The 21,432-nt window shown below is 39.8% G+C and overlaps 1 protein-coding gene across 1 annotated transcript in view; it reads right to left on the bottom strand.

Moving 5' to 3' along the window:
* jade2 (jade family PHD finger 2) overlaps nt 1-21,432 on the bottom strand; it is a 177,826-nt gene that overhangs the window by 126,829 nt on the left and 29,565 nt on the right. The window contains exon 3 of the mRNA XM_028594952.1: nt 21,091-21,176. Coding sequence (XP_028450753.1) covers nt 21,091-21,176 — 86 coding nt within the window. The remainder of the gene's footprint in view (nt 1-21,090; nt 21,177-21,432) is intronic.

Below are 21,432 nucleotides of genomic sequence, written 5' to 3'. Positions count from 1 at the left end.
TCCGTATATCAGTTTTATTGCTGTGTGTTTGTACAGGAATGACTGCAGCTAATTAATGTGTAGGAAACACTATTACAAGCTCCTGCAGTTTTATGTTCTGCCTGGTCTCTCTCTCTCTCTCTCTCTCTCTCTCTCTCTCTCTCTCTCTCTCTCTCTCTCTCTCTCTCTCTCTCTCTCTCTCTCTCTCGTCCTCTTTTTACTCTTTTTGTGACAGACAGTTGGGCGTCACCCAGCCTCAGCGAAGGATGACAGGCAGACAGATGGAAAAGGAGCATTGTAAAAAGAGACATTCAGGTATACAGGGGGAGCGTCCGACAAGTAGAGGGGCAAACGAGCATTCGCCGTTTCCAGGTAAATACGCAAAATATGAAATACAAATGAGGTGCATTTCCCTCAGCTTTCACAGTCAAAAAATGAAGAGTCCTTCAAGCGCTGATTCGATTTGAGTCACCTGTTTGTCTTCTACAGAGTCAGTTAATGTCAGTTATATTTCATGCAAAGACAAAAACAAAGCAATGCATTATGCTGTGTTATAACAGAGCAACTAATGAAGACTTATGTATGTTTGGGACAGCACAAATGTCTTTTGTGGCTGGTTTTGGTGGACAGAGACTGTTGTGCAATAAGCCTGGAGCAGCCATCAAAACTCTGTCAACAATTACTCAAAAAGTACATTGCTTTTTCCATTCATCACACAATTTATTTATTTGCTGGAAAGATTTTCCGCATCGATCAACTTTAATAACTTTGTTCTGAGGAACTTGTCATGAATGTTGCCATTTCCACTCAGCTTTCCAAATTTGAGATAAATCATGATCAATTCCTGCAGAAGGGGGGAATAATAAAGTAGATTTCCAACAGATGAGACATAAAAATCCCCTTTAGCGTGCAATTAAATCATATTTCATCACCATCATCCATTGCATTTAGCTGCTTGTGGCAATTTTAGTGCATTGCTCATCAGGTATTTACACCTTTTTATTCTGCTGCAACAAGATGAAAACACCTCATTATTTGTAACAAATGCTGTAGTGAGGTTCTCTTAATTTTCTCGTTCTACAATGATCTGCACACCAGAAACACCTGCTGCTCTCTTCTGTGCAGTTTCTGTATGTCTGAAAAAGCTGGATCATTCAGTTTGGGAATCCTAAAACTCAAATTATTAACTTTGTCTCCAAACCATGATTCAGCAACAATCCCATTTATTATCTGTCTAGAGCCTGTGCTGCCTCATTTCCCAAAATGTGACAGGCTGTCATGATGCAAACATCACACTCATTTGCATTTCAATAACTTAAGTAAAAAAAAAAAAAGTTCCGTCATCAGTTTGGTTTGCATCACAAGCCATGCAATCACGCAGTGCGGAGTGATCGATGACTTCTCACTGAGCTGAACAGATGAGATTCAGCTGCTCAGATAAAGTACCATAGAAATTCTAGTTCAACATTACTTTGGGAGCAGGGGAAATGCACACACACACACACACACGCACACACGCACACACACTTTTTCCTCTGGTCAGTCAGTCAGTCAGTCAGTAGGTCAGTATGCTATGTTGAGTTATGGGCTGTATGCATGCAGCGCTCTCATTAAGTCCAATCTAGATCTGGACTGATGACATGAGCAGGGGCTGTGTGTGTGTGTGTGTGTGTGTGTGTGTGTGTGTGTGTGTGTGTGTGTGTGTGTGTGTATTTATGTACAACAAAGTATGAATGCCCATGTGTGTTTTCCTTTGCAACTGTGTGTGGTTTTGATGTGCGTTTTTATCTCCCAGTGCATTCATGGGAGAGCAATGTGTTCAAGAATTCCTGTCTATGACCTCTACTACTATCTATAATAAAACTATGACTATAGTATTACTATAAGTTTTAATAAGATGTATGACAACCACTGCTAATGCTCCTACTAACAGTGCTGCTGTTACAACCATTAGAAACAGTTATTTACTTCTATCAAAAATAATACTGATCCTACTCAGGTTCCAAATATGTATATTGTCAAGCTCTATAAATAGAATCTGCCACTACTACTAATGTTGTAGTAATGTTATAGTAAAACAATAAAATGCTTACTGAGACTTTGAGGACAGGGAAATTTAAGAGTTTAACATGATTTATACTGTTCCCAACACTGTTGCCAGTGTTTTAATGTAACAAAGTACAAATACTTCACTACTGTACTTAAACGGAAACTACCGTTTCCTTGAACCTGGGCCCCATTTCCCTATGCATTTGTGTCTAATAGACTGATGTGACCAAAAATCTTTGAATTTGGTCCAGTATTGAATGAGATCGCAATGACGGGCCGGCGCAAACCAACCACCAATGTAACCTAATGGGGCAATTGTAGAGTCTTGCTTTTTGTGCAATAAAAGTGATTTTATTTTGCTACTGACAGGCTCCGATTGTTACTAAAAGTGTCTGACAACATTATGGATCTCAGGATGTGAGTTTTTGTCCGAAGACAGCGGTGTGGAGAATGAAATGTGAGACGAGAAAAAGGCCTTCAGGTAATCTGTTGTTACGGAGTAGGCTACAGAAATGATAGGCTCCTGTTATCTAAAAGATTTTCACTGTAATTGCTCAATATTTAAATGATTTCGACAACGTGGATGAGGTGGATTAGGCTCTACAATTGCCCCATTAGGTTACATTGAAGCTCGGTTTGCGCCGGCCCATCATTGCGATCTCGCTCAATACTGGACCAAATTCAAAGATTTTTGGTCATATCAGTCTATTAGACACATATGCATGGGGAAATGGCTTCAAGAAAACAGTAGTTAGTTAGTAGAATTTTCACGTATCTGTACTTTACTTCGTTATTTATATTTCCGGAAACTTTTACTCCACTACATTTCCTAAATAAAATGTAAACTTTTACTCCACTACATTTCCCCTAAGCATCTTAGTTACTCGTTACTACAAAATCAAATCAGAAGTAATTTGTTACAGTGGAAAAAAGCCGGTTTGGCGAATCATTGCTCCTAATTTGCCAAGATAATGCACCCTCCATTCCAGTTGGTGACCTAATGCCTGTTTGTTGCCAAGCGGCAAAAAGAAAAACATAGGCCAAAACTAAAGAAGAAGAGGAGGAAGCATAATAACTGATAGTGTCATGGGAGCACCTGTTGCAGACTTTGCCGCCATGTTAACAGATGATGACCACCCCGACCGCAGTGGTGATGAAGATACCGTTACACACCTTTGGCCATAAAGTTCATAATCAAAGTTTTTTTTTTTACTTTTACTTCTAATAATTAAGCACATTTAATATCAGAAGATTACTTTTGATACTTAAGTACAGTATATATCAGATACTTTAAGACTTTTACTCAAGTAATATTCTAAAAGGAGACTTTAACTTCTACCAAAGTCATTTTCTGGTGAGATACTTGTACTTTTACTCAAGTATTGCTTTCCAAGTACTTTATCATAGACTGACTGTTGCTATTTCTATCACTTTTCCTTGTACTAGTAGAGGTACTTCTGCTACTACTTATAGTGTTTTACTGCCACAAGAAGTACTACTACTACTCATCCCGCCACAAATACTAAGGGACCGTTCGGTATTTATGGAATGGACCACCGGAGGAAATTAGGGGAGGGTCATGTCTTTTTATTCTTTGTTGAGGGGAGGGTCACCAAATCAATTAAATCAATCAGCGTTGGTTTTGAGGCGGGTTTAGGTGTGACAACGAGAAGCGACTGTTCAGTCTAAACAACATGGTAGCTTCCACGGATGAGATGAGCGTAGCTATCGTGCAAGTTTTTTTTTCATTCCAAATTAGAAAGTATTCCTTCATTGAAAGAAGAGCAAAAAAACAGCACTGGAGGCTTTTCTCTGAGGAAAAGATGTTTTTGCTCTTCTCTTGACTGGTTTCAGCAAGAGTTTGATCTGATTGGTTGATTTGGCCCGTCTATCACCAACATAGGTGGTGATAGACAGATGGTTCAGCTAACCAGTATTTTCGCCCCTTCCCAAAAGTTCCCAGATGGATATGCCGAGCAAATGCAAAGCAATCCATCTGGCGGAGTCAGGTTAGCATTAGTGAGCCATAAAGACAAACAAACTGGACAGGCTATTCAAACCTGGACTCTTCCACAAACAATCTTCACCTGCTTCTGTAAACTATAGCTTCTGCAAGCTTTGAATCTGCTTGTTTGTCTGCTGTATGAGGCCGCTTGTCTCTCTGTCTTATTTTTGGGAATGAGTCTAATCTCTGACCATCTGCAGAGCGGCGATAGATTAGCAGCCGGCTTCAACATGAGCCGAACACAACAGAAACCACAGATGATGAAATCTGACATTTCAAACCAGGAAACACACACTTATAGATGTTCACATTGACACCAAAGCAGAAACACACATTCATGTTAACAGACACAAACACACATAGATGTGGAGTATTGACACAACTAAACACACATATACAGGGAAAGAAACGCACACACAAACAGAGACATACACACAAATACATTTAACAAAACAAAAAACGCTTTGAAAGTGCAGGTCAACACACACTGACACATACAGTGCACACACTGATCCAGGTGCACACCAAGGCCAGCGTCCCCACGCACGCACACATGCACACGCGCGCACGCACACACACACACACACACACACACACACACACACACACACACACACACACACACACACACACACACACACACACACACACACACACACACACACACACACACACACACACACACACACACACACACACACACACACACACGGCCTTGTTATTATGGTGTTGCTGAGCCAGTTTTCTTGAAGCACAGTGACAAAGTGCTTTAAGTGCTTTTAAAGGCCAGTTGATATCACACACTACCGTTAGACTCACTGGTTATCTTAAAAAACAATCAGTATTGTTCATGTGTGACTTTCAAAGGGATGAGAGAACTGATAGAAAGAGGAAAGAGAGGCTGCTCGGTCGTTCACTTTTCATCCTGCTGTTATTATTAGACTGCTAAACTCTGGAGGGCCTTCTCTACTGTGATTATGGGTGCAATAGTGGTGCGATAGTTATCAGCACCCAATAAGGTGCAAAGGACCCATAAGGGCAGCACGAGTCCAACTCATCATACCGAATGCACAATGAAGTAGCGACATTTTTCATAACTAACACAGTTTTTCAAAAGATTTGATCAAGTCATAGCAACTATTAACTAAAACAGGCGACATAAATCATTTGAACATGAGCTAGAATACCATAGTTTTGTGTTTATTGCCAAAAGATCATAAATAACTCAAGAAAATGTGTTTACCCAAAGCTGCATAATTATAACATATAACAATTATAACACTAAAATGTAATAATGAGATCAAGTGAAATGAAAGGTGAAACCCGATTTATGACATTTCTGATTAAAAATTCCTGATGAAAGTTCTGAAACCATAAATCCGGGGTCAATAACATTAACATTTTTAGATTACCTTTTCAAAAATATCAAAATGGAAGAAATGAACCATATTACAACCCCTGATGAATAGGCAGCTAATGACATGACAGCTCACAGTTTGTGGTTGTCATAGTAATGCAACATGCTTTCCGGCATGTGAGTTTTCTATGAGCAGTCAGAGCAGTGATGAAAAGATGTGTCGCTGTAAACAGAGCTTTAAAAAACACAGACACATCTCAGCCCTAAATACATCCTGAGACAACTTAACCTAAGACAACCAAAAGAACTGAAATCAGGCTAAAAAGTGAAAAGAACTTGGCTTATGGCTTTTTGTGAATAAGGGAAACTAGCTGTCCTGCAACAGAACACCTTATTTTCAGAGAAAAGCTGTCCGATGCAGAAATGATGCCCGGTAAACTCGTGAAAATATCTGGAGACAGCAAGGACATAAAATAAGACAAGATAAGATAGATTTTATTAATCCCACACTGGGGAAATTCCTGTGCTACAGCAGCTCAAAAGAAAAATTTACACACATCCGAATAACAAAAATACACATTAATTAGACATAGGAGAAAAGAAATATACACAAACTATAGGAAATGGAAAAATATAATAGAATTAGTTATAATAATAACAGTAATAAAACAACCGTATATACAAAATAAACAACCGTATATAAACAGACAGTATATAAACACAGATATACAGATGAGTAAGGTGTGAATGAATAAAAAATACTTGAAGTGACTCCAAGAGGTAAATAAAAAAAACCACAATGCATGTTGTCATGTGTGCATGTTTTTTGTCCTTGAAAACCTAAACTGTAAGCTTATTTTACTCAGCCAAACAGAAAGCTTCCTTTCTATTCAATGTTTTAATAACCAGTATAAGAAATTAGATAACAGGAAATAAATCATTTTAAGACAATCTAGTTGATTTCCTATGCAGAAAATACTGTAAGGATTTGGACATTAAAGGCCAAGAGGATAAAACCATGACTGTACTGACTGAACTGTGAAGGACTACGTACTAAAGCTGAGCAATTTTATCGATTCTGCGATATAAATCAATATTTTATTCCCCAAGAAAGTATTGATTTTTAATCCCCCGTGTTTACCCCCGTGCACGTTGCAGGAAGAACGATTTGGTCAGCCAGCCGCTAGTGTCGCTGTAGAGCAGCCAACATCAACTGGCGGCCCGCCGCCAAAGCTTTTAGTCTGGCCCCCAGAATAATCATGAATTCACAAAATGTAAAGAGGAAAAAATGCGTTCTGTTATTTATCATTTCAAGCATTTCGAGCAAAAACCCAGCCCCCTGTATTTACATCTCTATTCACATGCCGGGATTCTCTACAGCAATGACCGAGCTCCACACATACAGTACAGCTGAGCAGAGATGTGTGTGTGTGTGTGTGTGTGTGTGTGTGTGTGTGTGTGTGTGTGTGTGTGTGTGTGTGTGTGTTAAAGGTTAAAACACGCAGCACCTGACTGGGAACGATACAGAGTTACCAACAGCCGCTGGGGCAGATAAACTCACGCTGGTCTCTTTTCTGTAAATAGGCTACAATTAAACCTTTGAGTAGAAAGTCAATACTTATCAATGCACTCACCTGTGTAAACCGGCATAAACATGTAGAAAGCGATATTTCAATCTGCTCCGTTCACCGCGCTGTTTTATGCAAACACAGCTCTACTCTGCAAATAGCAAATTTTTACAATCAAGCTAAAACAAAAGCTGTCGGTTTTTAGTCTAACTGTTTATCTTAGGTTGCCGGGAATCTGGACATTTTGACAAATTCTTGTAAACCTCGCTGCTGGCTGAACAAACCAAACCCTCCGCTAGAGCGGACAATCTGGAGCTACTTAATATGCATGTGAATGAGGCAATCGTTATGTTCAGTGATGATGATGCTGGTTGTATTATTTTGCAACAACATCGTTTCATTGCAAATGAGACATACATGACGAGTGCATAGCCTGCTTATCAGTCCATTCATCATTAAAGCTGGGCTTTTGGCTTTTCCACTTCAACTTCAACTTTTTGCTTCAGCCTCTTTGACAGTGACATGTTTACCTGACAACAGCCTTTCTTTCTGCAAGCATTTTCCACCAATCAGGATGCTGCATACTACAATAATTTTTCCATAATCACAGACTTTAACCATCACTCCTCAGTGAACTGCCTCCTAGTCTGAGATCTTTTTCTAGTTAAAGAGCCAGTTATCATTAGGGAGTTTCCATGTTTTTTGGGAGTTTGCTCACACTAATACATGTAAAAAAAAAAAAAGCATTAATTCAGTAAGAAAGTGAAAAAGAATAAGCGTATTAGGTATAAATTCATTTTATTTTATTTTATTTGAAAGTCCGACCGCCAGAGTGCTTAGAAAAATTCTGAAAATTGTAGTTGATGATCCCTGCTGTAGACTCTCTGTCCAGTCAGAGACATATATTGTGTAATTGATGTTTTCAGTTCAATTAATTAAATCCAAGTAAATGGAACACTCACAAGATGTCACCAAAATCACTCGGTCCCCTTTAAATCTTTCAGAAAATTATGTAAGTGTATCGAATTATATCGAATCGGATCAAATCGTATCGTTGGCTGAATATCGTGATATATATCGTATCGTGAGCTGAATATTGTGTATCGTATCGTGAGATTAGTGTATCGCTACAGCCCTACTACGTACACCCTCTGGCATGGTGACATATTCTGGTGAATAAGGTTTATAATACTCACTCTGCACTGTCAAAAAGTAATACAGAAGCAGAACCAGCAGCAACGTACAGTGAGTCAGACCTCATACCAGAGCCTCAAATGGGTAACATTTGACTTGACAGACTGAAAAAGACTGTAAAAGAAAGACATAAGAGAAAAAACTCTAAGGTAAAGATGACAGCAATCCTACGCATTGAAAGAAGCAATTGGAAGAAAGCAGACAATACAGGAAAGGGAAGGGAAAGAAAGGAAAGGAAGGGGATGTGAGGAGGTGAGAAGGTAGGAAAAAAGGAGTAGAGAAGAGTAGAGAGGCAAAGAAAGGAATAAAGAGTATTTTCTTCTTCCTCTGAGCATCATGGCTACCTGGCTCTTACAGTGCGTCATGGCAGATGTCAACTCAGAGAGAGAGAGGAGGCTAATTTTAGCAGCCACATCACAGCACAGGGACGGGCTCTAATGATTGGCTGCTTAAAAAGGTCCACAGGACTCAGGGAGAAGTGTGTGTGTGTGTGTGTGTGTGTGTGTGTGTGTGTGTGTGTGTGTGTGTGTGTGTGTGTGTGTGTGTGTGTGTGTGTGTGTGTGTGTGTGTGTGTGTGTGTGTGTGTGTGTGTGTGTGTGTGTGTGTGCGTGTGTGTTGAGTGGGTGATTAAGAGTGAGAAAAAGACTGAGAAGGAGAGAAAGGGGTTGATGAGAGAGAGGAGAGCAGTGACTCAGTGATTTCAGCAAGGAACACAATCTCTCCAACATGCACCAAGACAGGAATCTGGTACCGCAATACCAAAAGAATATAGTGAATTTAACCAATTATATAAGAATTTAACTAAGGATAATACATTACAAATGCACATGTAGCCTGTCCTGTGTGATGCATCATCTTGCTCAAAAAGAAAGAAATTCAACTGGCTTGCATCTTTTCCTGATGTTGTTCCAGGAGAAGCCTTTCATTCTGGATTTTCTATTTCACCTCATTTTTTTCACTCTCTCAACTCTTTTTAAAAGTCTGGAAACTAGGTTGAACGGTGGACGAAGCGGTCTGAGAAAAAAACCGCAATGGAAAAGTAAAGACAGAAAAGGAAGAAAGGTACCTTCACAGTAAGATAGGCTATCTAGAAGACAAATTGAGCACTGAGAAACTGTCCCGTATCAGCCAAGAAACTGCCCAGAAGTATAATCAAGACTGGATTAGCACACAGCCCAGGTGTTCTTACAGTAAATATCCATGACATTGTTCATAACATGCTACTCTCGATCTTGATGCATTGCAACAGTGGTTCAACATTTCAACAGCTTACGAGCTCATGAAAACAACTGTTCAAAACACCTGCTGGGGTATCTTTTCCAGGACAAATGCTTTGCATTTCAGGCAAAGATTAGATTTGAATAAAATAATGAACTGCATAGTTTGCATGAGAAGATATGAGCACTAAATATCCAAAGGGTTGCTCAAAACTTAAATCAAAGATCTCCAAAAGCATAAAATAAAACAAAACAATACTTCTGTTCTTAAAAAGTATGGGAGGAGAATTCTGAATAAAAGCGCTGAATAAATAACTTGAATTTTATTTTACTACAAACTTTGATAAACACATGCAGAATTATGTCAAAATCTAGTTTACACATACAGTATATCAAAAATATCCAATTTGCATCACAACCTTTTCATGACATAATTGGTTGCATTCATGCAAACTCTTTGCCAACCCACCTGTGATTTACACAGCTGAGCCCTGAGGTGCAATTCAAAAGTATCTGTTTTTCATCATCTATGGAGTCAGACGTAGTTCACAAGGCGGCTTATTCTTTGTGTGGCGCCGCAGAACAGGCCTCATGCAGGGCAAAGAGAGCACAGGACCGAAGAAACCTTTCAGTGCGCTCGCTACACGGCTGCTTGAGCTGCAGACGGATGAGAGGGAAAGGAGACGTAAAAGCAACAGTGAAGGGAGTCACCGTTATTATGCAGAAACATTATCTCTCGCTAAACTGAATCCCTCGCATCAACAGCCTTTACCGACTTGACACTTGTCTTCTCTATTTCACATAAAGGATTTGATAGGAATGTGAAAAGGATTTCCTCTTGCTCTTTCTATGGTCCCCTCTCCCGTCTTAGATCTGAAATGTCACATCCGTAGCTATTAGCCCAACTTCGTACTGCCGAGCTCTGAAAAGCCACTCAGCCTACAATTTGTGCCCCTCATTAGCGTGAGACGAGACAGTGAACAAGTCCTTTTGAGATTTCTCCGAACGCCAGCTCCTCATCACAAGCCCCTGGCCTGAACGATGCGTGGAGCCACGGCGCTCCCCACCACGCCAAGGGCAGGCTGATTGCCAAGGCTTCACTCAAAAAAGGTCATGCAATTAGGCTTTGTTCCCGCTTCAATAAGGATTTGACTGACTGCGATCCGCCGTTTGAACAGATGTGATTTTTGGCCTCTAGCGAGCTAAAACTCTGCCCTCCTTTCATGTTCACAATCACGTATTTAAAGAAATTAGTCTGAGAAAGAGGAATCATGAAGAAAAAAAAATAAAGGCAGAGTTGATCATCTGTGCAGCTTGTCCACAAATTTAAATCAATATTCAAGAATGCGGTAGCAGCTTAGAGGTTAAGTAAGCTGGATCTTGAGCCAGAGGCTTCTTGGACTGGAGTCTGGTTAGGGAAAAGCTCTTCTTCCCAAATGTCCTCTGGCAAGGCATTTAACCTCCAAACTGCTTCACTGGAGCTAGTAAATGGCCACATGTCAAAGACAGTAAATGTACCGGGCACCTCGCTCGTTCTTAATCATCTAACAACAGCATGAATGTTAAGCAAAACATTGCTGATAGAGAGTATATAAAGTCAACAATTATGAGAAGTTATGAAAGGCATAACAGAAAAAAACACCCACATTCTATTTAAATATAAAAATTCAAGCTTTTTACACAACAAGTGGCTTAAACAAGCCATGTAGCCCCCAAACCGTGGGAGCTACTCGGTGGAGCTAGTGGATCTGCTCAGTGGAGGCTGTGCTTGTACTCTGCAGCTGGCAGGTGTTAATGTGTGTGTAAAATCATGAATATGAAGTGAGATGTTTCGGGGAGAGATACAGTGAACATGCTCAGAAAACCTTCCCATAATAAACAAAGGTTAACAAACTGGGTCACTGACAAGAAAAAGTGAAGGAGACTTGGGAAGCAGGAGCAATACGCCAATTTCCCCCCATGGAGTCCGATGCAAATATCATTCTTCGTATGGCGGGCTCAGGCAGACGATCTGGTTAAATGGCAAGCAGTGGCTGGGGGGAGGGGGATGGAGATGTGACCTACTTTTGGAGATGTGTGGCTGAAAAACAACCAAAACAACTACATGATTAATGCTGCTTTGCATGTCTGCCTCGACTGCAACTTGAGTCTGTTGGCACGCGTTTTTAGCAGCAGAATTTACTAATAGGGAATAACAAAGTTGATTAAAATAGAAGTCAACGTGTAGCTGCCTGCTCTGAAGCTCAGCATGTTTACCTGAAGTGCAACTTTCAGAAACAAACATCACTAACAGACCCAAGATAGCAGATCAAAAGTCTCAATAGCTTTGGACAGCTCTGTAGCTTGTTTTACTCTACTCTACTCCAGATGGGTGGTATCTGTCACACAGAACAATATTCTGTCAGTTAGTTTTTATATACTTTTCTAAATTGCTGTGATTCACTAAACTCCACCCATCTGGTAACTGTGTGCAAGCCAAAATAAAACCTATGACTTGTGAATAGGAGTTGGTCTGCAGAGTCTTATAATAACACAGCAACTTCTCAGCTGGCCTCATATTAACGCCCACTCTAACGCTAAGAGGTTCTGAGTCATTTTAAGTAACAACCACTCATCAAAAGATCTTTTTTTTTTTTTTCTTCAAAAAAGGAAAAACCCACTGTCAGATAATCTTGCAGTAATATATCATCAATCTGTGATGTTCAGTGTGTTCCAGGAGTCATTTTATTTTCAACTGCGGTACTTCACTTCTTTTATCCGTCAATCTGTTTTATCTGCTGGTACAGTACTACAGTAAGTGATTCAGTGCATTCACAAGAATGACTTTGCACACTGTAACACCTTGTATATGTAAGAGAGACAAAGCATGTCTTGTGAACAGATTGCATGCTGGCCCATCGATGCTTTTCTCTGTTTCACTGTTGAATGTCAGTGCAACATGAGTGTTCTAGAAAGAAGACCTCACTCTTTGATTCCGTCGGACCGACATCAGGGCTGGGAGATATGGAAAATCAAATATCACAATATTTTTTACCAAATACCCCTAAAATGACATCACTTTACTGCAATGCAGCCTTTAAAACCAGGAAAAGACAACACTTATTCCATATTACGATATCCAAAATCTAAGACGATATCTAGTCTCATAGCACAATATCAATATAATATTGATATATTGGCCAGTTCTACATCAAAACCCGACGTTTTGATAAACAGATTGCTGATTTCTTTTGAAGAATAGTCAATTCTCCGTGGTAATAAAATTAATGAGATACATTGTTTTTCAAGTTTTGGAGGCAAAAAGCCTTAACAAAATTAAAAGAATCATACATAGCCACTTGTAAGTAAAAATACTGTAGTGTAGCAGAAACATGTTAAAATCAGTCTTTGATTTAGTAAAAAAAATTGTAATTCCGTGTTTGCATGGTGGAGTGTTGTTATACATTAAGATTGTCGGTAATATCTAGTCTGGTTGAACTAAGAATATTGCGTTTGAATGACTTTGGTTCTAGTCACTAGCCACTTAGACTCCAATAACAAACAAGATCAATACTTAATCAAGTAAGTAAGTAAAGTGAACCCAACTGATATTGGGTGTGAGTGAGTGAGTGAGTGAGTGAGTGAGTGAGTGAGTGAGTGAGTGAGTGAGTGAGTGAGTGTGTGTGTGTGTGTGTGTGTGTGTGTGTGTGCGCTCATCTCCTGGATGGTATGTGCAAAGCTCTCCACCATCCATCCCCGCTGCTCATCTGCTCACTGAGCTTGGCACATGGAGTAAGAGAGAAACTGTTACACCAACTCTGTGCATTCCTGTAGCTGTTTGCATCTGGTTGCCATGGAGTTTCACAGCTGTTTCTACCAGACCGTAATGAGCTACAACAGCTGCTAGCCTGCTAGGACACACACACACACACACACACACACACACACACACACACACACACACACACACACACACACACACACACACACACACACACTTGTAGCTTTACAGACGATAACTTAACCATTAATACATGTGGAAGTCCAACAATACTCCGGAGGATTAGAACTCGTTAGGTTTCGTAAGGATGTTGGCATGTTGATGACTTTACACAATAAAGGCCATTGACTCTTTGACAGTGATCAACCTATAACATCTGCACATCTGGATGCATATACAGCTCCCTTGGAACCATGACTCTAATGCAGGGGTGGCCAACCAGTTCAGCATAAAGAGCCACAAAAAAACACGCACCATAGCAAAAAGCCACACATGCACGTCCAGATTACAACAGCAACAGTGACTTCTAGATCTAATGAAAGTCATAATACATAGCAGTTTTCATAGGTTTTTTTTCTTACTTAGATTGACTCAGGAAACCTGACAGTCTTTGTTATCCACAATGCTTTTTAGGTCTGGTTGTACTCGGTTGTGGCCGCTCTTTCACTCATTTGTCACTAGAGGGGCTTTCAAACAATCAGCAGTGAAAGGGTTAATGAGGAAGGTGATCTGTGGCTGCTTTTTTTCCTCAGGTTGCAGAATCTTTCCATAAAAAAAAAACTGCTGCATTATTTTTTATTATTATTGGCAAATGCATCAAATATTTTTTATTTTTTTTTTAACTTATCTGAAATGTTTCAAAAAGTAAAAAAAAAAAAAAAAATCCAGCAATAACACAGCCCCCAGCCACACAGTAAGAGCCTCAAAGGAGCAGGCAAAGAGCCGCGTACGGCTCAAGAGCCACAGGTTCGCCACCCCTGCTCTAATGTTTAAAAACACCTGAGAATGATTCACAGAGCTTGTCAATACCCCGAGGAAATTTTCCGATGTCTTAATTTGATTGCGATATTACCTTGACAACTGCAAACAATAAGGAAGAAAAAGATCAGGGGCTTTTCAGCAATTGGTTGCTGTTCTGAACTTCAGCACTGAATTCAGTGCTTGCAAAACACTTTTCAAAGGCTTACTTTCTGTACTGTAACTACTGTTCTTTCTTCAGATTACTTAGAACTATTGATGATTACTTACCATTACTGATATCCACTGGCATTTTTCACCATGTAATCCATTTGCACTGATTTTTGTGAAATCTGCTGTTGTTAGTGTTTTCAACTTCTTCTTTTCACCACACAATGTGACACAATTTCTTCTATAAGTATGAAAAAATGTCAGTTGCAAATGAACACAGAGAAACTTCCCATCTTGGCAAGTTAGGTACAATTATCCTTAAATATTTTGTTATTAAAGATGTTAACATTAAAGGTCCAATATGTAATATTTGTACTGTAATAAATCAAAAAATGACACCAATGCCTCATCAGATATTAAGGAAACATGTTAAACTGAAATACTATCTTTTCTGACAACAATGCTAATGTCAGTATTTTTTCTTTTTGAAATTTACATCCCATGACGGAATTTATGTTTATGTTTTGATCTGTGTGTTGTTATCAACGGCCCAGTTGGACAGGCAGGCCGGGTTGCCAGATATACCTGTAAAAACGTAAACCCAGCGCGCTACAGCTGTAACGGTAGTACAGCCATGAAAGCAGCAAACAAACGAACAGGATCAACGGAGATAGATTTCTACATGACATAAAAAAAGAAAACAGCATGTTTCTAACAGTTGCGTGACCAGAGACGTAACAACCCTCTGGTAAATATTGGAGATGTATTTGAAAGATGGAGACAGCTTGGAGCCCAAAAGGACGCAGAGTTGGCTTATTTTCTCCTGAACAGGTAAGCATTAGCTTCAGGCTAATTTATCACAGCTACTAGGGATGGGCATTTTTTGTCATTTCAACATTTGTGTACTCACATTGAATTATATAGCTAGAGTACCCGAGCCAGTAAAGTGATCCTGACTGGTCCTGGCTAACGCCGCCATGCTAACGTTACCGCGAGGACCAGGCAAGCAGCCCATGGCTGTTTACAACGTGTAGTTCAGCAGCTGGAGCCAGTCTCAGTCTGGCAACCCCCATGAACTTCGAGTCTGGGCAGGAGGGGGCGGGGGAAACGACTCTCCAGTATTTTTAATTGGTAGTGCAGTAACTATTTTAACCGCTAGCTGCCAGTATTACATACAATATTACATATTGCACCTTTAAATACTATTCCCATAAAAAAACGTATCTAACTGGCTGACAGGTGTCCATTAAAATCATATAGCAGGACATATCAAACATGTTATTAATATTTAACATATATCAACATGCATCTTACCATAAAAACAATTCTTAAGAGTGAGCCAAAAGCTGTATGAACACTACATGTGCATTACAGATAAATGTACAACCCACTGAATACCAACACAACATGCATATGTTATATGTTTTTATAAATTCATAATCTTTAAAAGGGTTCTGGTATTCCTTTTAAAGTGTTGCAGCTACCACCTCTCCTTCACACTGTGACTCTCAGATTGTTATGAATACAGTTGCATATACAGTACACAACTTCATGCACACTTTACTTGCAACTTCACACCTATAGTAAACACACTCTTACTGTATGTATGCACATGTAACAATGATGATATAGAGAGTTTCACACATGCTCAGCATTTATCTTTTTTTGCCACCCACTACAAGACCACTTCCTTCCTCCCATGGTGCAACAACCTCTTCTAGGCTGTGGGAACAGTAAAGTCAGCTCAGGTAATATTGAGCTCAGCGCCTATTAGCCTTTAGCACACCACTGAAATGAGCAGGAAAGCAACATGCCTTAAACTACTGTAGTAACTAGTTTGATTGGCTTGGATGCTGTTCTACAGTCATTTCAGCAAACTAAGCACACATACTATTCTGCAAGGAAGACATCAACCAAAAGGTCACACAGAAAGTCCATAAAGCCACACATTTGGGAAAAAAAAGTCCCTAAAAAGAACAAAGGTGCTGCTTTTGGTTTAGTGCATTTTCCAAACACTTACCTGCTCCACTTCCCAGTTGTGAATTAGTTATTTTACATACTCTCCTTTTAACTGTTGCACTAACTGCAAGTCACAGCTTTTTCCAAAATTGCCAGGCTGTAAAATGGTGAACTGCCCCATATTGCATCATCTATGACAATCATTAGTATTGGATTTAAGGGTTATTAAATATACTTGATCAGATATGGAGACCTTTTATTAAGTGTGGCTGTGCAGGCAAAAGTGCATATCCTATACTCATTAAGTCAAAGGCTCCAATCTGCCCAACAACAGGTGAGGTTAGATATGCTATGGAATTTACAGAAAAAACTGAAAGTTACTAAATATAAAAAGGGGTTGTAGAAAGCACAACGTTGCTATTACTGCTGTTATTTTCAAAAGATCGTCATCTGTATTCATTTTCTGCAGCTCTGCTATCACTATCCGGTGAGGAATGAAAAAAAAAACATCAAGACACATCATAGACAAACACTTAACGCTATGACTACTTGTATCTCCGTAAAGATCACCTAATGAAAACTGATTTTCAGACTAAAAAAACTAGATAAAAAAAGACAAAACAAGGAATTTGAATACAGACGTTTCCCTGTCCGAGTATGTGATACAAAGTTTCAATACCACAAGCCTGGAAGAAACCCCCAGAGCGCAAAGTGCGTGTGTATTCATGTTTCCATCCCCATATCCGTGTATAGCACCCTCTGACAAATGTGTGGGTGTGTGTCCTCTGCCTATGTTGAAGTGTTTTGACAAGTGTCACATAATCCCCTGGGGGAGAGCAGGGGGATTTCTCTGAAGAAGGGGAGCTCTGCTTTTGTCAGAAGGGACAAGGCAGAGAGCTGCTTAAGAAAGAGTCCTCACTCTGATTGGTGACTCAGTACCACTGCAGCTACATTACATTACAGTGCTTTTTATTACTGCTATAAAAAATATAACTGGTTGAAGGAGTTTCTGGACTTGCTTTCAATGTGATCTTCAATGTGAATGTTATATGTATGTCTTTAAGGTATCTTGTGAATTATGTTGTTGTCATTGTCTTGTTTTCTTTTTTGTTTCTGAAAATGTAAAAAGATTTTTTTTATCAAAATCAAACAGTGCTTTTTATTTTATTTATTTTTTAAAGAGGTGGTTTCATTAGCTACGCCAGGTGCACGAAGGCACAAATACATTTGTTTTTTCTTGTGCTCAAATGCTTCCCCTAACCATTAACCACAAGACCAAATATGTGCTGTCAGTGTGTGTACTGTATGTCATGACTTCCTGTTTGTCTTCAACATTTTCTAAATCCTCAATCGCAGCCCTCATTTAAACTGAGATAAAAACAGCTATATAAAAAAACGAAGCATTTAAATGTGTCCTCCTTCCACCAAGTAAAGCTCTCTAAACCACTTCTAAGAAAAGTCAAAGCTGGAGTGAAAGCCTCGCAAAGGCGCAAATAGAGACAGCTCATTTTTAGAAAAGAGCTACGTTGTCATTACAAGTCGGTAGTGTTTACCATTCGCCACACCTCCCTTAACCAAGGGTGAGTAACATTCAACAAACTTGTCTGCATTGTGAGCCGCTGTTCAATTTTCTTTCCAGTAGAGATGCACTGATGAGAATGTTTCACTGCCTAAAAATATCACCCTTTTTTTTTTAAATCTTGATTTACTTTTTGTTGATCATTTTAAAAAGCACTTAGTTTCAGTGATGTCCAGCTGCCACCATCAACAAACCACATTTATGTCCAATTCTTAAACACTTACCAGAAACTCCACACACAGCCAATATTCAATACCAAGTTCCAATTCACATTGGCATTTGTGTTAAAAACACAATAACAAAAGGACAATATGCCTGTATTTCAATGAAGCCAAGTGTGTTAATGAACATAATGCATTGTACCGGAAATACTTGCAAGCCAGTCCATCAGCAAGGTTTGACATAGCACTGATAAGCATCATCTGCTAACTAGCTAGGCTTTTTCAACTTGTGGACTTGTATTACTGTTTATGAACTAGTTCAACACCAAAGCCACATGTAAATGTGACATTTGATGGTGGTAGTTTCTTCCCTGCTCTATATTAGCCTGATTGATCTACTGTTTCGATACAAAGAAAGCATCATTCTCCTATTGATTAGTCAGGTCAACAAGGAAAACAGTCTACATCACGCTCACTCCTTCAAATAAAGCAGAGGCTACCCGCTCTTGTTTGTGTCAAGGCTGCTGCCCATTGTCTGTAAAGTAATAAAAAGAGCTGGCAGGTTGGACTAACTAAATAGTGACAGTGTTGCAGGGCTGAGGTGCAATAACTACATGACATGGACAACACATTAATACAGACAAAAGAATCAACAAGTAAGAGAGCTCCGAAGAAGTCCAAGTCGTTAAGTAGGAAGCGAGAACCGAATGATCCGTCAATATCTCTCCAGCAGAACAAAGACAAATGCAAACAAACTTTTCATACTCGACAAGTTAAGCTTTTCCGACATCAGCTCAGATGCACTATCTTGACTTCAAAACGTTGCACTGAGCCTTTGTCAAATATCACCCACCCCTTTTCTTTGTTCAACATTTCCTGTCATTCACTGCTGCTGAAAAATACAGAAAAATGAATGCATAACATTATATCTTTTTACGAAAGAGCAGTGTGCCCCAAAGCAAAGCAAGGAGGCAGTGTTATGAAAGGGAACATGGCCCCTGGCTCTTCAGCTGTGGCCCAGGTCAGAGCAGAGAGCTACAGTAGTAATTACTGAGAGACTGATTGCTGACAGGACCTTCCAACAGCCTGTGGTTAACTGGATGGAGCTGAGGGGGAGGAAGCTTCAAATGCACGGGCATGACAGATGCTCTGCTGATGACTTGTACTTCGGGGTGGTTCGGGGGCATGGATGCCATTTTGCTCTATTCATTCCCCTTTCAAAAGTTACACAAAAAAAATGTTTGGGCTCTTAAACTTTAGGCAGTTTTTGACATTTTGGGGAGGAAGGACTGGGAGAAATCATAGCCAAGGCGAGAGCAAATCATCCTCTAAAATGGTATTCATTGATTTGGTTTTAAGTGCTCCATTGAACATCTTTTGAATTTAAGAAGTTCAATCAGAGGCGGTTACCTCCTCTTCTTTATTCAAAAATCTCCCCTGCTAATTTTTTAAGGACTAGATGTAATTTGTTCCAAATGGCAGATAGTTAAAGTAAAACTCCTCAAACAGCAAGAGACGAGTTCTCCTTAAACAGATTTGAACCCACTTCACTGACCGAGTGGGAGGAATGTGTGATTGTGGCAGGCAAAGCTTTGCCACAGCTGGTTCAGTGCACCATTTTCCAACTGGATTATGCCAGTTTATTCCACAGGGTGATCATTTGAGAGCCCTTGGGATCGTTCATCATGACCATATGGATGTAGCAACCTGGTATTTTAGCCAACCAATCTGTGCCATGCATGCGCCTGGTTGATTTAGCTGTGGTGGTGGAGATGGCTGTATTTACATTGGACAGAAGTGTTTGTTCCAGTTACAAACGGATATACTGCTGCAGTGGCTGGATCAGGGCTTTCAAAATCTTAAATCAAGCTAGTACGCTGGTGTAAGACATGGTAGTGATGCCATAAATGGTCTCCATTCATCTAATAGCCTTGAGTAACTTAAATGTGTCTCCCTGTGTATGCTTTGACAAGAAAATGATCTTGCTTTTGCACAAGTTGGGATGTGCAGGGTTTTGGACATTTGGATCAGTATGCGTCATTGGTTCGGTATGCCCTGTGACCCCAAACATGTAAAATAGTCTATTAATGTTGACTACACGCACAAGCGGAACAGAAATTCTGGAGCGTGAGTTTTACCCGGAAAGTTTTGGGAGCGCACAAGTTGTTATCTATTGTTGTTATAGCAATTGACAACCATTTGTTTCAAACTGTATGCCAACATTGTGCAGCTGAAGTCGGGTCTGTTTGTGGAAATGCTTCGAACATTTCGTTTACAACAGCATCACTTGAATGTGTCAATTAATTGAACAACTAGAAGGCGAGTCCTTCTCCCCACAGCGTTCAGGCAGCCTCCCACTGCAGAGTCAGACCATGCCAAAATAATAACTAATGCTATATATTGCTGCAGATATGCACTCAGTCATAAAAAATACCTAATTAAAGCATATTGCCAAAGTGCTTAAGTGCTTTTTATTCATTTCATTGTGCCTGCTCTGTATAAACGAGCACAAGCTGCAGCCTAGTTCAGGAATTATCAACAAGTCAGAGTCTTATGATGGAGTATTACAGACATAAGTGTTATTATTTTCTTTTAATTGACAGTATGCCAGTATTTGAGTGCCTTAACTGATTAATTATGGCGAATAAGCTACTTTCGAATGTTTATGCCCTTTTATTTTCCCCGTTGTACTGAAAACATACCGAAACGTGAACCCAAAACCGAGGTACATACCGAACAGTGAATTTTGTGTAACGGTACACCCCTAGTAGTTAAACATTGCCGCAATCAGCCCTGCACAAGAAACAACCCAGCAGCAACTCTGCCACCTGAGCTTGTCCAGAAACCATACACAGTCCTGAGTTTCCCGGTCACTTTCCCCTGGGTTTACATAAGCTACTGGATCATAACAGCTGGAGATAATGCCAGTGTTCAGCAACCCCAACAACCAGACATCATTTTGGAATTTGACCATTTATGACCATTCAGCATACCCACAACAAATAACAGACAGCAAGTGAACTGCAACAAAATTGTGAGCTTGTAATGCCCAAACAGAAGCTGTGTTTCATTAAACCTGTTTCCGTGTACAGTGTATGCCTGAGTCACTGAACCAAGCTGCCGCACTAACTTACCTCTGACGGTTTCTTGTGCTGGTGGCGGACCCATGTGCTGCTGGTGCCTGTGTTCTTGGATGACCTGGACCACGACATTACCTGACCTGCAGGAAGAAGAAAAAAAAGACAACCATGCTCAGTGTAATTAAGAATAACAAACATCTTTCTACTAAATACTTTTGAGGACCGGAAGAGAAAGCATGAACTGTTTTCTGGTGGATAACTTAACACAGCTTGTGACACAGTTGTAAAGACAAAGTGAAGCAGAACATCAGACAAACTTAATCTGTCTTTGATTTGTTAAGAAGAATGTGTATTCAAGAGTGTGAATTAATTTAAAGTGGGGGGAAATGAAGAACA

Source organism: Perca flavescens, chromosome 13, assembly GCF_004354835.1.
Source record: "Perca flavescens isolate YP-PL-M2 chromosome 13, PFLA_1.0, whole genome shotgun sequence".
Classification (NCBI taxonomy): Eukaryota; Metazoa; Chordata; class Actinopteri; order Perciformes; family Percidae; genus Perca; species Perca flavescens.
This window is presented reverse-complemented; position numbering and strand designations above follow the sequence as displayed.